At 37.7% G+C, this 17,460-nt stretch overlaps 1 protein-coding gene across 4 annotated transcripts in view; it reads left to right on the top strand.

Moving 5' to 3' along the window:
* Positions 1-17,460, top strand: part of TLN2 (talin 2) — a 150,624-nt gene that overhangs the window by 43,020 nt on the left and 90,144 nt on the right. For all 4 annotated transcript variants that reach the window (XM_033070221.2, XM_033070219.2, XM_033070218.2 and 1 more), the window contains 2 exons: positions 3,901-3,982; positions 16,614-16,784. In XM_033070221.2, the coding sequence (XP_032926112.1) occupies positions 16,649-16,784 (136 nt within the window). In that variant the 5' untranslated portion in view covers positions 3,901-3,982; positions 16,614-16,648. The remainder of the gene's footprint in view (positions 1-3,900; positions 3,983-16,613; positions 16,785-17,460) is intronic.

The following is a 17,460-nucleotide window of genomic DNA, read 5'->3' as shown; positions in this document are numbered from 1 at the left end:
TGGTGAGAAAAGTGCCATGTACTCATTTTTGAGGACCTGTTGATTCACATCTTTACCTGTCATTTTAAATTACTATACATTGTATTATGCTTTGCTTTTAAAAGACTATATTCTAAGCTCAAATCTATAGCCAGAGGTTTTTGAATAAATGAAGAACCCTTGATGATGGGTGTAGTAATGAACTCCTCACAGATATTGTAAGTCTGGCATATGTAATAGTGGTTGGTACTTTTCATTGTGTGGCCACCTCCTGTAGTGGTGTTGGGAGGGTGAGGGTCACTCACATCCTGACAGGAGAATGGGTGGGTTTGACATGTGGCGCCTCCCAGTGCGTGGGTTCTGAGGAGGGCAGGAAGGCCTGGCTGCCTTATGCTTCACATCATTCCTGTGCAGTCAAGTGAAACTTACTGCTTCTCATCAGAAGAGAGGCTTTGCCATTTGATGCCAACAAGACAACTGTTCTAGGCAAACATGTTTTAAAGAATTTACCATGGGTGACTGAATGTGAATGTTTGCTGTAGCTTTTTCTGTAGTAGTAGCTATAATAGAAATCATAGTAATAAAAAGATTGGAAGTTGCCATTTAATTTTAACTGTAATAGGAGTACAACTTACTTTAAACAAGATTGTCTTTCTCCCGGACAACAATAGTGGAACCATTTAAAAAAAAATTTGCTTAGATGCAAAGCTGGAGTTCAGGACAAAGTTTGAATTATAACTGCTGCTTTATGAAAAACTATTGATTGCTCTTAAGAGACCTGAGCAGAAGGCAAGTAAGATTTGCTTGACAAAAAGTTCATATTCATGAAAACAGATCAACATTAATCACAGAAATTTGGGTCAGCAGCATAATGTAAGAGATTAAATTTATATAGTTTTGAAAATTAATCGTAGTATAGTTCACTCTAAATGATCACAACAGACACTCTTTTTCCTGCTATGTACAAACATGAAGCCTTGAGAAGAAATTAATGCCATATTTTGTTCTTGTATTGCAGAATTTACTTGTTCTACCTTGTCAGACTTGCTCAAAACTATTATCCCAGACGTGCAGGTTGTTTTAAGGATTGATAGAGAAAAACAGTAGGGAAGATCTGTTAAGAGTGAAGCAGTAATAGGTCCTGAGGGGCTGAAAACTGAGTTTTGGCAGACAGGGATGAGCTACCACCATCTGTGAGGTTCCCAGGAAGTTTGGCTTGAACCACCACTTTAAAAAACTTAACAATTTTTAATGAATACTATTTTGTTGCAAGTAGGGAATAATTGCATTTGAGAGTATAGTTTTATATGGAGGGTAGTCAATTTTGCCTAAATGCTGAAACCCTATTAGGTGAATTGTGATCATTTTTGAAGTAATCTTGAAGCAAGTAACTGAGACAGGTCAGAAGGAACTAGAATTTCAAGAAGTCACACACTACAGGATATCTGAATTAGTAACAACCTGAAACAGCCATTCAATATGTTAATTATGTGCAAGGAACATAGTTTGGAACTTGATTATAGAACCAAGCTCCCCAATGTTCCAGATATCCTAAACTAAACTTCCCTATGTCCCAAAGTATCTATTCCCTTGTTTATAGCTTTAAAATATTAAGCTGTTAATTAAATATTAATTATTAAGAATTCTTTAGCAGAGGTGATACAGTAAAGGGGTGGTGAACGACAACAGGATTAAAACATACCGTGTGTAATGGACCATAGATTAGGATTTGGGTATGGTGAAAAACCTCCAACAATCAAAGAAGCACAAATAAAAAGAAGAGCCCACAAAACACAGCACAGGAAGAACGCACATCATAAACCCAAAGGAAATACATGAGCAGAAATACCTTCCACATTCAGAAAATGTAGTAGGAGATGATGCTGGAATTTATGTTTATTCTCAGTGAGACTGAAGTTCAAATGCTACTGAATTAAACTGTTATCACCAAGAATTTAGAGAATACCTAGGAAATATCTACAAAGACAAAACTGTAATTTACTTCTAATTCATAGTGTAGGAATCTGCACCAGAATTGAGAAAGTACATTCTACCTCAGTGCTTTTCTTTAATCAGATTTCTTGTTCTGTAAATAACATCACTAGAATGTGAACCAAAAGCATTTCATAAAAATGTAGCTGCTGCTAAGGAAAAAGAAGGGGAGAGGGGAGCCAGGGCTCTACTGCTAAGAAATACTCCAAATATTCAGAAAGCCCTGTGTGCTTTGTGCCCTCATTGCCCCCACCCTCCAATAGATTGTAAACAAATCCCAACTTCGGGGTAGCTGCTTTGCTCACTCGGCTTCTGGGCAGTCTGGTTCCATTTCTGACTACATTCCAGGAAGTGAGGACAATAGAATAAAAAGACAGTGATTGTTAGTTTTTTTAGGCTCTCTTTATCTCCCTGTGGATAAGTAAAAAAAATACATGGCTGCTTCAGCAGTAAATAACCCACTTGAAAAATGAATGTTGTTTCCACAGTCACATTTGTACAGGCTGCTGGCATACCTTTAATTGGACGTAGTTGCACATTATTTGCACTTTACTGGAGACTTGGCAGGCATTGAAGAGTTGTATGAGTGTGATCAGGGATCTAAATTTCAAAGTAGCAAACTACTGCATTGCCACTTTTAATTCAGGTCTGAAGTATACTGCATTTACTCTGGCCTGCATTAAATCTGTTAACTTGCAGTTAATAGTTGTGTTGGCCTAGAGCTGATGTTGGTTAAAAGTCCACTGAAAGCAAAAAAATCACTTTCCTACCAACCAAGACAAGAAAAACATTCAGTGATTAATTTGTTTCATCAGAAATGTTTTTGCCAGTTTTGGTTGGTTAGAATTTGCAAGAATTCTTTTGTTGCTGTGGGGTTTTCTCAACTAAAAGGCATTCCCTGCTATATAGCTGTATGAAAGTGTAATTTTATTCTTTAACATCCTGGTCTTTCTAAATTGGTGCGTAAACTGGTTTCAAATTTGGATAGCTGCTGTGGATCAGAACTTCATTTGAACTTTTAGGTTGTCCAGGAGATATAAAAGCAGGATGAGAACCTTCCATAGTGCACACATGGAACATCAGGCTTTGCTAGCAGCAAGCCCTGGGCCTGGATAATGCTGAGCTGGAGGGGTTTGGAGATACTGGGAGAGAAGCTGGTGTTTATTTCAGAGCACTGTGGGTGGTCCAGAATTGCCAAATGGCTTGTGTGCAAACTGATTTACCCTCATGATTATTAATAATCCTCATGATTATTAAACCACTATGATGGACTAGTTTTTGTTTAGAGTAAAAACTGACAAAAGATCCTGAGAAACCTAGGGAAAAAATAAAACAAAATGTAATAAACAAAGCCTGAAAATATCCAAACAAGAAAACCTACTTCCTCAAAACAGCCAAAGCCTTGAAACAGAGTTTGTCATCTTTTAAAACAAAAACTAAACTCTATTTCTACCATGTTTTTGCAATCATACTTTCAGAAGGGAGGTTGCCCAGAGAGACCTGAGTTGTGGTGCTTTAGACTGTATTTCACATCAGGACAGTAAACCATGAAAAAGCACAGTTAATGCAAAATAAATTGTTTTGAGAGGTCAGTGTTGTAGTTTAATTTATGTTAACACCCAGACTTGTGCTACCAAGTGTTTTCATAATTGACTAGGCAGTTTCAAAGTGTTTACCTGTAAAAACTCATTAATTAATCTATTATGAGGTCTTACTTGTGAGTAATTTAGAAACCTGGACTGAAATTTATTTTCTTGAGCACAAAGACATTTTGGCAATGCAAATTCTGACTCTGAAGGGAAAAGGAAATTTACAACTTCCTGAGTTGTTTTCTTTTTCTTTCCACTGTGTTGACAGAGAAGGTACTTGAAAAATAGAAATTGTTGAACTGGGGATAAGAAAGTAACTTGTTTGTATTTTGTGTTACAGACTTGGTTGCTGGAAGCCTTCCATGTGATCAAATAGTACTTTCAGACAAACTTATTTTCTATTAGATGAAGTTTAATTTGAGGTAAGGTCCTGTTTAATTTTCTTTGTTATGCATATAATGACATAAAACCTACAGTAATTTAAAAGCTTGTTTATGTTAATATAAAACTTGCTTTATAGAGTATGTGAAATATATACTTCTGTGACTGTGTTTATGGAGAGAAAAATTGAGCTGAAAAATAAATGTGATGTGTGAATATTCAAGTGCCAAGTAAATATTGTCATTAACAGCCTGGAGATGAACCTATAACAGACATTGACTGTTTTGAAACAGCTGCCAGGGAGACTGGAGAATACAGTCATGTAATAAGTGATTTCTCTAAGCCTTAGGAAAAAGGGCCATGCCTTTCATTGGTATGAAACAAATATCTGAGCAGATAACTTAACTCTTTCATCTGAGTATGTTTAAGAGATGGCAAAAAGAACAAGGAAACATCATTACTAGAATAACTTCACAGATACATTACCATTTCTATGCTGTAATGCTCTCAGAGGAGAATGCACAAAGCCAATTTTATCATTCAGTGACAAAATGTTGATAAATCTAACCCCATGTTCTTAATCTGTTGGAGTTACTTTGACCTTGTCCACATTGCTGTTCTAAATATGTCTCTGGCTTTGACTGCTCATCTGGAAATGGTGCTTGAAATACTGAGAGGTCACTAATGGAATTTTGTCCTTCAATTCTCCGTGTTTGAAAAATGTCTTCAGTAAACTTTCAAAGCAGCTTATAATTAAAGCAACATGTCATTCTGTGTCAAATATGTCTAAGGACAAGGTTAAATGAGGGTGTTTTAGGTACATCTTAAAATAACCTTTGCTAAGAACAATAACAAAATATATGAATTTAGTGTCAACCATTTTGAGTCTGCCAAGCTGACTTTGAGCTTATTGGTAAGATGTGCTCTTTCTGAGCATATTTGGTGTAGGAGAAGGTTTGACTTCAGATTAGCACACAGTTGGCAGTGTACCTAGACTAAGTATAATCTAATTGATATATGATGTTTGCACATGCTGTTACATCCTGATAAAAGTTCAGCCATATTTCATGATTACTTTGTTCCTCTGTCTCTGCTGTAGAAGCAATGGACGTTTTGGGATTCAGTCCTGTTCCCTTCCAAAATCTAGGTTTTTCTCGAAATTAGCCCTTTTCATAAATTTTTATAAGAATTACACCAGCTTCTGATATCTGTCCTTCCTTGTCCAGTAGTTGTTGGCTTTTACCTTGGGGGTATGCAGTACTCTTGCAGCTGGAGCTCAGTCTCTGTGTTGTCCTGTTTTGTGGCTGTGACAGAGATGTTGATTTGATGGGTGCAAGCACACTGTTCTTGCTCAGCTTTTCTGTTTTCATTAGCGTGGCTGAATCTGGTAGTAACTGAGCTTTTTGCAGTCTATAGCTGTAGGTTTTTTTCCTTTCCTTGGCTAATTTTCCCCCCCTCTTTATCCCTCTATTAGTTGTTCAAAGCTCTTTTGACTAATCATTCCGTGTTTCTTCCTTTGGAGGAAGTGTTCTATTTTAATAAAAAATAATTTGGTAACCAAAAAGCAGAATCTGGCATATCTGCCCAAACCTGAGGTTCAAAAAAAATAGTTTAGAGCTGATTCTCAGCCTTTGAGATGGTGACCAATGGTAAAGTTTTGGGACACTTTGCTATTCCTTCCTTTCACTCTCTGTTCGGGGGCTGGCATCAGAAAAGGAAGGGAGCAAGACACTAAGGTCATTCAACCTTACTGCAGTAGCATCAGCTAAGCATTAGTATTCTAAAAATTGTAAACTGTGACTGGTAATGTGTATGTGGTAAACTACATGTATGTGTGGTAAATCTCAAGGAGGTGATGGAGATTGGAAGAGCAAGAAAAGGGTTTTTTACTAGGTATTTAAACCCATTGGAAGGAGGCTGCATGATCTGCTGTTTTTCTCTTTGGCATGGCACCATCTGAGTTGTAGACTGTATGTAACCTGTTGCCTGTAGTTTTTCAGCATTGCTAGGGTATGATGAGAGTTCCATGTGACCATTTTTCAATGAGGGGATGTATGTTGGATTACAATTACTGTCTTCACTGACAAGCAGTTTTTTTTATTTTTCTGTAAACCCTTTTCTATCTCCATGACATGAAAATTGGTAAAGAATGGTAACTTTATTAAAAATTGTATTAATCTCATGTTGATACCAAATTGTGATAACTTGTAAGAAAAAATTGTCTGGATAGTACTACAGTAGGTGAAATAGAGACCTGAGTGTTTAAGGGGTAGAAACATAACTGAATTAATTACAATTTAGATTTAAGTAGTGCTTGGTTTTGTTTTGAATTTTACAGTAGGTATTATTTGGCAAAAAGTGTGCTAAAGTAATGAACTTACATGATACTGATAAAGAAAAAACCCCAACCTGTTGAGCTGTTTGAGATTGTATGGGTTGTTCCTCTTATTTCTTTGTGTACTTAGGTTTTTTAAAACTGATTTATCTGATTGCTCTATGAGAATAAGAGAGTAATAAAACAAGTTTCAAAAAACACTTCACAGGTATTCTTACTTACCTTGAACAGTGTCCAGTGTCTTGGCTCGTAACGTGCTGCATTTTGTTTCAAGAATCCAGCTCAGCTGCCTCTGGAGTAGTTCCAATTGAATATAACCATGTAAAGCAAAGGTTGAAGAAATGCCATTAAGTGAATTGTTCTGATGGACTTGATTCATCATCTGATCCTGGACAATATGCCTCTTCATGGAACTTCCAACAAGCAATATTGAAAGATTGAGAGAGGAGTTGCATTTAATAGTTTACATTGTTCACTTGATGACTTTTCAAGATTGTTACAAGTGTCTCTTTGGCCAATCATTTCCAGTGAGTTATCATGTACCTTTTTTGCTAAAGAACTCCATGCTGTGATTCCTGTCTGAGGCCTTTTCATAACATTTTGTGCATAAAGAAAGTTGAGTTGGGTTGAATCTGTAGGATCACTTTGCAAGGAAAAATTTTTGTTCGATTTCAACATTGATAATACTAGGCATAAGTGACACCAGAAATGTATCTTCAAGTCTCAAAAAAATCTGTGGGAAGTATTCAGAGATATTTTTTTTTCATTTTGACTCCAGGCCCATAACCACATGTTCTGTGGTTCGTGTTAGGATTCCAACAGGGAATCATTTTGCTTGCAACAAATTCTGTCAGAAGTACTGCTGCCAGTTTGGTTGTTGGATTGATGTTGACTCTTCCAGATTTAACCTCTGGATTTTTTTTGTCTTAACCTAGTTTGGGCTTAGTGTCAGCTGGGTAATTTTACTCATGTTTCTTTGTTCTGTGCTTCATTCTGTTTCGAAAAGAAATGTCCACAATGGCAGCAGAGTTCTGCTTACACAAGTTTACACAACTGCAAATGACTGGCCAAAATGTCTGTTGTTGAAAAAACTACGGTAATACTTGACGTTAATCACAATAAGAGGTGCCTAAGCAAAGACACGACTCTATAAAATATTATCTGTACAGATCAGAGAACCAAATACCTTAAGTATTAGAAACATTAGTAATCCTTGTAGAGTTGATTGTAGCATAAGGCTTCTTTATATGCTTTCTAACATAGTCTGATTCTTAATTTTCTTTAATTCTGTATTAGAATGTAGTAGCTTCTTAAATGACCATATTTTTACCTCAGAGTAAACTCTGAGATTGTGTCTTTACTGCACATATTTACCATTTCTTCAGTTCTTACTGACTTTTCACAGTGGTCTATCAGCAGAATATGTCTACCTTCTGACCAAATTTTATTATTGTAACCATAGTATGTATCTGACCTGTATAAATAGCGTATGGTGGTGGGGTTTAATGAGAAGACCAGATTCATCAGTGTCCAATGCTGTTTTATATTTACACATACTGTATTATGGAAGTCAGCTTTAGGCTGCATGCTGAGCCTATAGGATGGTGGGGGTTTGAACTGCTAAACAAGTTCTGGATTTATATTCTGGTGGGAAAGACAGACAGTATTCAGTATTTCCTTAGCTGCCTTTTTATTTGATTTGTTTAAATCACTGTCCTGGGACAAAACACACTACATAAATGAGTGTTTTCTTTGACAGTGATTTTGCTAGAATTTGCATTCCTGACAAATTCAGGTCCTGAAATTTTATTTATTTATTTTATTTATCATAAAAATGGTAGCTTAGGCTAACATTTGGATTTGTCTTGAACTAAGTGATTTTTAAAGTGCACTTCATTTTACTCTGTATGACTGTTTTAACATAGAAGGGATTTTAGTGCATTCTGTGTACTTGAACAGAGGAAAAATTAATTAGCTTGCCTAAAGAGTACCTGTAGCTTTGACTGGGACCCACTTTGCCATGCTTTCCCTAATATAAATGATAGTCTCTAAGCTGTCACCTGAATTTTCACTAAATGAGTGAGTCCTTTACCAGCCTCCTGCTTTGCAAATGGGCAAGAAAGAACCATTTTCCAAGTCAGAAATCCCTTTGCCTTCATCTTGAATTTGTAAAGATTCTAGGTAAACAGATGAGGCTTATTGTGGAGATCATGGTTTGGTTGCCTGCATGACTACCAGTTGTGTGAATTCCTCCACATTCTTCTGGGCTTAATTAAATAAATGGAATGCTGACTTGCTAGACTACTATTGCATTCATTCAAATAATATTTCATAAATTTTTTTCTGCCTCACTTTCTATTTAAGTGGTCTGTTTTAAATACTTGTATTAATTGATTTTTGGGACAATTGGATCAAAACATACTGAGAGCAATTTCAGTGCCTGTTAATTCCACCATTTCAGATGGAATCAGTGAGAGAGAGAACCATTCCATATAAACCTCCTCACTGGCAAAAAAATACTGTATTTGAGCTTCACTCATTTTCTTCTGTGTAGCAAAGCTGTTTCTGATGACTTATCAGCCCCATCTAATTCTGGATGGTGATGCTGATCAAAATTATCAATGTGGATTTACTTCAGTGAATTCAGTAGCTACATTTCTTGTTATTAAATAGTTCAGCTTCTGTAACAAACGGGGAAGGCTGGTTTGAAGTCTATAAGAAACTTGAGCATCCTATTAGTTGCCTTCATGTTCCCTAAGGTAGATAATCAAGTAGATGTGTATGAGGTAACTGTTGACTGCTGTTCGTAAAGAAAATGATAAAAATGTTCCTAGGCTGCATCAGATGATGTTCAGAAGGGTAGAAGGAAAGCAAAAGAAGAATCCATATATGATTTACCATGATAGTTAGTCTGGGACTTTGCAATACTGTTTCTCTGCCAAAAAACATACCACTTAAAGAAGAAGAAAAATAGAAAATGCAGAGTAATAGATTGCAACAGGGGAACCCATGAGATCATATCCTAGCTGTGCCATTAAATGACTCAAGTAAGAACTCCAAGTGGTTTATTACATCTGATTTTGTGGTGCCTCCCAAGAATGGCAGGTGGAGCTCGGAAGTTTGAGTGGTGGTTTCAATTAAGTCAATGTGGGGGGGAAAAGCATTGACTTGAGCATGCTCAGAGGTTGAAGACACGAGCAAAAAAGCTTTAAAATTGTCCTTGAAAACATTACAGTATTTAAGCAGTTGAAAATAGAATATACAGAATATACAGAACTATTCTAGCCTGGATTTGACAGCCCATTTCATAGTTCAGCCTATTACTATCCTTAGTGTGATTTAGAATCTGAATGAAATGTTTCAAATTATCACATCTGCTTTGGAAAATCAGTTTTCTATCAGCAAGCCTTTCCATAGAAAAGGAACTATTTTTAATCATCATTTAATTTTCTTATTCTACAATTTACCTAGGTACTAGAGATAAGAAAATATATGTAAGCTGTATAAACATAAAGGAATATATCCCACTGTAAGCAAGTTGCAGTGGTTGAGATGGATCTAGGTTAACCTTACAGGAGTTGGGTTTAAAAAAGTAAAGTATCCCTCCAAAACCCAACAACAAACCCTTTAAAAAGAGGAGGGAAAAAAATAAAACCCTCAGCCATGCTCACACCAAATAAAAATGTCTTCTATACATCAGACACCATTTTAGTAATAGTCTGTGCATATATTTACCACTGTCCTCCCAAGAACTCTGGGAGAGGAACCTAGACAAAGGATGTGATTCTCTTGATTTTTACAGTGATTCGTATTTCTGGGTTTGGTTTTCTCTTGAAGTGTTCTTGCAAAATAGGAAAAAAGTCTGTAGAGCCTCTTCAAAGACTGCAGTAGTGAAGCCTCTTTCTCCTGAGGGTTGGGATTTCTCTGTTACAACTAGCTCCAGTCAAGCTCTTTGCTTATCTTATCTAAAAGCTGTTTCAGCTCTGTTTGGGACAGTGACATCCTCCTGTAGTTCCGTGTAATTTCTACTTCCTTTTGCAGACACATACAAGCGAGTTTGCAAATATGCCTTTTGACTTAAAAGCAAGCTGAAGTTCAGTTGCTAATAAGCTGACTGTCCTATAAACAACTGTTAATTTGACCCAAATATTTTGGTCTCTTACATAATTTGTTTGAGGGAACTTCCTTGCTGTGTTCTTAGCAAAAGAGATGCTGTTGCTGTATCACTATAAAGCATGGACTGAGAATGGTATCTATTAATGCTTACTAATAATTACAGCCTGTTCTCATAGTAATCTTTCAAAGCTTGTCCTGGTTTATCTTTGTTTTGCTGTGGGGATTTTTTTTCCAAGTAGCTTGTAAAATTTTGTACTGCATGCTACAGATAAATGCAGTGAATTTTTCCTGAGATTCTTGAAGGTTTTAAAAGTGAACTTGCTTATCAGCATGTGGGATGTGTGTATACAGCCATAGTGATTGAGCAGGGATTTTCTTAGGACAGGGGGTCATGTGAGAGTTCTTTCATTTTAATTGTCTGCATCCTTGCAAGCAGAATAAACAATGTTTAGTGCAGTACAGTGTGAAGTTTCTTGTATCCTGACCAATGAAAGGAAGGATTATGGTTTTTGGTTGCTTGTTCAAGCTTCAAGAGCTCTGATTAGCCATCCCAGAGAGACAAAATGTGGTGTCTGAGATTGTCAGGCTACCTCTGGACCCTCAAAGACCCTATCTTTGCACTTACTGCCCATTTAGGGCATCAGCTTTTACTGCATTGGTTTACTGCTCTTTCCTTTCATTTTAGGCTAATTAAAGGGATACTGGGAGATATTGTTTTGTTTCCTTTCTGACCCAGAAGAGATTCTAACCTTACTGACAAGACAACTTCCAGTCCAGTGTTTTTCCAAGTGTGATATTTGTGCATGAATGATAGTTATCCTGAAAGCACCTCACTGCACAGTTCCCAGTGGAGTGACAATATCCAGTGTTGACATCTTCAGTGTCTTGTCCAGCAAGGAGTTGATGGCCTTGCTATGACATGTGGACATATGTTTCAGGCATACGACCCACAGATGATAGTTTGGTTCCTATACTGTGCTCTGGTGGAGAATCAACTTAGTCTTCTAAGAAATTCTATTAATGGCAGCCCTTCACCCCTGTTAAGAGCATTGTGGTATAAATGAGTTACAAATTGTCAGCGATGGAGCACTGAAGACAGGGCTCCTTGAAAGTTGCAGTGTTACCTCTTTTATGATAAAATGCTGACACAGGTGCCATTGTGAGTTTAGAGTAATGGGTGATGTTGCTCTCTATGCCTGTGCAATCAGCTGCCTCTCTGCCTGCCTTGTGGTTCCATTATGCTCGATTTTTGACAGATGATGCTTTCATTTGGGTTCATAATTTTGAAAGTATACAAAGCTATCAGTTTAACTGGGTTTGTATTTCAGAGTGCATTTTGATCACGGAGGTCTTGGCAGGCACCAGTCCACTAAACAAATGTTTCATATATACAATAGGATTAGATGTTCAACCTCTGTGAGCAACAGAAAATGTCATATGTCCTGTACTGCTGGTGCCCAGTGCTAGCGGGTGGTTGGTGGGGATGCTGAAAAGAATGAAGGATTTCTGTTCCATTGGATTTTGTTACAAGCTTAGTCTAGTATAAAAATACGTAGCTTTGCTTCTACTAGCATGTACACATGCAGGTTTTTAGGCTGTGGCAGACTCATGACCTAGATTTCTGTTTGCTCAAGCTTGAATGAACCAGTTAAGAAATATCTCCAGGGAGACAGACCTTTACTAAACCATGGCAGAGCTTTGCTTTTAACCTTGGCACTGGCAGTGACAGCTTTCCTTTAACTGGATGGGTGTGGTCAGGTCAGTGTTTAGCAGTGTCTGTAGTGGTTGTCTCTCATTTCTTGGTTTTGGAATGCAGGTGGGTTTGGGCTGTTTGTTAGCTCAACACCCAGTTGGCGAGGATGTGCAGTGCACATCCCCTCATAGCATTGAGCTGACATTTTGTATTCTCTGTTTGCTTAGCATTGCAGTTCAGAATATACAGATAAAATCATGGCCTCATCAGCTCAGACACCACAGATACAAGGGTAGGAATGGTATGAATTAAGCCAGCTGAGTAGCTAAATGATCAAGGAGGTCAGTGTGCATTAACTGGTCTCCTCTCTAAATCCCCTTTCTTCCATGTGTCTTTATTCTGCTGTTTTATTTTATTTTATTTTATTTTATGCTTTTGGCTTGATGACAGTTGATTCCTGTTGAAATTAGGTGATGCAAACTTCTGTCCTTGTCAGTATTGGGAGAAACAGCCATTTACCTTATGTTACATGTCTCTTGACCTTGTAAAATGCTTGAGGTAACTTTGCTGCCCCTTGCCTTAGTCTGTCTCTGTGTACAGCAGCTGATGAGGTCAGTGCCACCTTCCCAGTCTAGCAGAGCTGGACTCTCAAGTACAATTTAGTTTCTTGGGAAATCTTTTCTGGAGTTTCTGTAATTGTGGTTTTATCATGTTAGTTATCTCAGGAAGGTATTGTAGAATGGAGACCTGTTTTGTACATTACCTGAGGCTTACCTTCAGAGTACTGATTTGACTTGTGAAAATTTCAGTAGTGTAGAGTTGGATCCTACACTGAATTAGTACTCACTGAATGAACCTGACAAAAAATCATGGAAGCTCTCTAACTAGGGCAAGTCTGAATTTGATCATATGTGTGTGTGATCCATCTCAATGCTTTTAACATTTTAACATAGACACATTCACAAGTGCAGGCAACTCATTTTTGCATACAGAATGTTACAGAATGTGTTTTAAGGAGATGGTTGAGAAAACTGGTAAAGCAGAAGTGGGACAATGAAGTTCAAGAGTAAATCCATGCAAAAGCTGTTCATTTACTATGGTAGCACAGACAGTGTGTAAAAACTACTGTTTAATTAGAAAAAAAACTTTTCTAGAAATTGCTGTTGGGACCAGTGGAGGAAGAGGTACAGTAAGATACAAACAAATTCATTTGTTACTCAGCTTTGGCAGTCCTGTAGGTGTTGACTAGTTCTGTTTTGCTCCTCTTAAATGATACCAGGAGGAAAATCAATTTTAAATTAATTTCCAGTGGAAATTAAGGGTGGGGGTGTTTTGGCATCAACTTTCTTCCTGTTAATTTTGGGACATTTCTCAAACAATGTTGGAACTTTTGTTCAAATTATTAGTTTGTTACTTGCAAAAGGCAATTTGCAGATTTATTTAATTTCAGTGAAAATATTAAAATATATTTTAATATGTATGTTTCATCAAAGAACTTTTTTTTACATTTAATGTTCAAATTGTTTCACTGGAAATACCTACATTACAAGATATGAATAGATGTTTAGTTTTGTAAATACAGGTCCTTAGATTTTCAAAAAGCTTTTTTACACATTCCTCCAGCTTGAAGTTACTTTAAAAAACCTTATTACTGCCTCATTTTTGTTTTATTTTTCAGTCCTTGATAACATCTTGGGATATTTTATTACTTACTTTATATCTGATTATCTTGGATAGTATGTGTTTGAAATACTGTGTTTGCTTTGTTGGTGAGGTATCTCTGTGAGCGTACTGAGGCCTGCTCATCTTAATTCAACCACTGGTTTTGTTTTGTTCAGATTTTCCAGAGCATGAGCCCTGGGATGGTTCAGTTCAAGGCCTTGACATGCACACTCTGATGTATATCTGCAGGCACTGCTTTCTGAGTCTGTGGTATCCTCCTGAAGCTGTCATATTCATGATTTATTATTCTAGTCTTCCACATTACAGCACAGATCTGTCACAGTCTGATTTAGAAATTTCCTACTTTATTACTTGCAGAGAATTAGACAGTACCAGGCAAACTGTTTAATGAAAATTTTTCCTAATTTCCAGGATCCTTTTAATTTTTGGTCAGCCATTCCACAGACTTGGGTGATTTTGGGTGAAGCACAGAGTCCATCGCATGCACAGAGAAATATTTAAATGTGGTGTGAATCAATGTATAGAAGATAAAGGAAATGAGGAAGATACATTCCCCTTGTTTTTTCAGTGATCTCAGCCCTTTGTCTTGACCAAGTTCTTAGATCTTTTGAGAAAAAACAGCTGTCCTGTCCTGGCTGTTACCCAGGAGATGGAAATTGCCTGTCCCATTTATTACTGAAAGCCACGTGGGGAGATTTAGAGCCTCAGGATATACCAGAGGAGGCAAATGAAAATGTTTCTCTAGAGTTTGAGAATACAGTATTGGGGGAAGCTGATAAGTCATGAGCTCTTTTCATAAGTTCTTTTTCAGATGCAGCGTCCTTTGGTGTCTCTGAAACCAAGAGCACTGAACTGAAAACCACTAATGTATTTAGGTCCTTCCTTCTTGGAGTTCAGTTTGACCCTGGGAACAAAAAAGAGTGGCGCTGGGAGGACACAGGAGTAACAGGTTCCCGACTTGTAAAAGTTCATTCAAGATATCAGGGATAAGTTTGTGTGTCTCTTTATGTAGGGAAGGCAGATGACATTATTTTGCAGAGTGGAGAACCTAAGTTTGTGTGAGGGAGAACCATCCAAAATAGAGAAATAGTGAAAAGAAAAATAAGAATGGAGGAGCTTAGCTGTGGACTTCATTTTGATGGAGCTTTGTCAGAATGGATTAAATGAGAATCTGGCAGGGATAGCATAGGGATACATCATTTTGCAATGCCAGGCACTATGCTAGGCTGCCTTTTGCTGTTCTTTCTGTCACGTATGTTTATGGTTTATGTGGTGCACAGTGACAAAGTGGAAATATTAAACAGCTGAAACCTAAACAATGTACTTTTAAAAGAATATTCTCTACAGGATCCCTGTTTGTTTTTAAATTAGCCGGTAGAGCAGTGTGTTGCACTAAGAAGAGTACACCTTGCTGCTAGCAAGCTGTGGCCTGGTTGGCTTTACTGAAACCTGGTGAGATGAATGCCATGGCTGGGGTGCAGCTCTCCATGGCTACCAGTAGTTCAGAAGGGACAGGAGAGAAGAGAGAGGGGTATTACCATTTACATCAGGTGAGAGAGAGGGTGCCAAGAGCTGTACCTGAAGAATAGCTGTGAGCAGGTTGAAAGCCTGTGGATAAGTCTGAGGAAACAAAGGAAAACCTCATGGTGGGTGCCTGCTGCAGTCCTCCTGATCCAGGGAAGCCTATTCAAAGTGCTTGCTCCAGCCACAGGAGGCATTACAGACGCCAGTCCTGCTGGGGGACTCCATCTATCCCTGCAGATGCTGGAAAAGTAGCAACGTGAGCTGTAGGCAGTCCAGGAGACTCAGGGAGTTCATAGAGGATAACTTTTAGAGCAGGTAATAGATATCTCATCCAGAATGGATGCAGTCCTTGTGACCATCAGGGCTCTTTGGAGCTGCTGGGTTTGGAGGCAGTCTGTACAGCAGTCACCAGGCACTCTGCCATTGGCAGTGAGGGATATGGTTCAGATGAAGAGTAAAGTCAGGCCCCTGAACTGAGGAAAACTTCCAGCTCTTCAAGTTAGTTGCTGGTATCCCCTAGGAAATTCCTATTTTAAAACACACACACAAATTTATGCAGAAATTATTTGGGGATTCTAGTGCATTCTGTATGTATGGAGAAAGGATTTAAGTTCTGAAGAGTTCTTGGAGATCATTGTGGAAAGTCTAGTGTGGAAGAGTGGTTTGGACTGTTAAAACAGCAAGAGAAGACACTGGAGACAAAATCCAGACTATCTACAAAATGAAGCAGTACAAAAGTAACTTCCTGTTTCTGTAAAAAAGTGCTGTCAGTTTCTGAAATATAACTGAAATGAAAAATAGCTCATACTTGAAGCTCTCTGTAGCTGTGCAACAGGCTAAAGACGTCTAGCAGGTCTATGTGGAGACTTGAAAAGCCATAACACAACATTGCACACTTCAGGAAAGAGTAGTTATGTGCTAAGAAAATCCTACTTTTGATGAAGTTGTTACTTGAAGCTGTTGGTTACCAGCTAATAAAAATGTGTGGGTGAGAGAAAAATAATTTTCTGTCAACAGTAAATGTGTTGCCAATATACTCAATAAGTGTGTTGGTTTTTTATGCATCATTTCAACCTACCTCATAGAAAGTATGAACGTTTAGTATGTGTACATGAAGTTTTTGAAAAATTAATTTCTGTTATACCAAGAAAAATACATTTGGCTAGTTTCTTGCTTGATGATACTAATGAGACTTTATATAGAAGTGCATTTGAATAAATGGAATTCTACTGAACTAGTTTCATTTGTTTAGTGAAAAACTGAATCTATTAAAGCATTAAGTGGAAAACTGTAAGCAACAATGCCATTACTGCTTTTTCAGGTACTTTATTGGGAACTTGCCAGTGACTTGGCATCATGGTAGCTCTTTCCTTGAAGATCTGTGTCCGCCAGTGCAATGTGGTGAAGACGATGCAGTTTGAGCCATCCACTGCTGTGTATGATGCCTGCAGAGTTATTCGTGAGCGAGTGCCAGAGGCTCAGACAGGGCAAGGTGAGTTCCTGAATTTGTCCTTACTCAGATCATTGGCTGAATTGAAAATGGAGCATAAACCCATGGGGGTTTTTGACATTGTCCTGTTTCTTCATTTATTTTTTGTGTTGGTGGGTTTGGTTGTTGTTTTGGGTTTTTTTTTAAGTTGTAGGGCTCTGCAGTGAAAGGAAACAAGTGCAAACAGATGTTTAAGTGACAGAAAGTAGCTGGGTTGTTTTTCTTGTTCTGGCAAAGGTTTTCCCACAATGCAAATTTTTAGTGAAACTTTGACTTCTTAAATAAATATCTTGTTTGCCTAATAGATGAGAAATTGTTCTCCTGCTTGGAGAGCATTTTTTTTGTATTATCTACTTAAAGCAGTGTTTCTGGCAATGTTTTCAAAGATCTGCACAGGCTTATTTTGTGCCTCAGCAAAGGAAGTGACATGAATTACAAAAGAATAGCTGGATACCTCCAAAATATGCAAAGAGAAATGTTTGAAACTGGTTAATAACTAAAATCATCACCATGCTGTGCATACCATAGTTACCATGGTGCTGCATGTTAATGAAAGGTAACTGTCTCTGTATCTATTGAGTGAATTAGGTGAATATAGACAGGGAAACCCATGGGCAAAAGATCTGGTTTTAACAGAGCCAAAGCTGTTAAAAAGTTTGGACACATCAAAGCCCTTTGG

The sequence above is a fragment of the Catharus ustulatus genome, chromosome 12, assembly GCF_009819885.2.
Source record: "Catharus ustulatus isolate bCatUst1 chromosome 12, bCatUst1.pri.v2, whole genome shotgun sequence".
In the NCBI taxonomy this organism is placed as follows: domain Eukaryota; kingdom Metazoa; phylum Chordata; class Aves; order Passeriformes; family Turdidae; genus Catharus; species Catharus ustulatus.
This window is presented reverse-complemented; position numbering and strand designations above follow the sequence as displayed.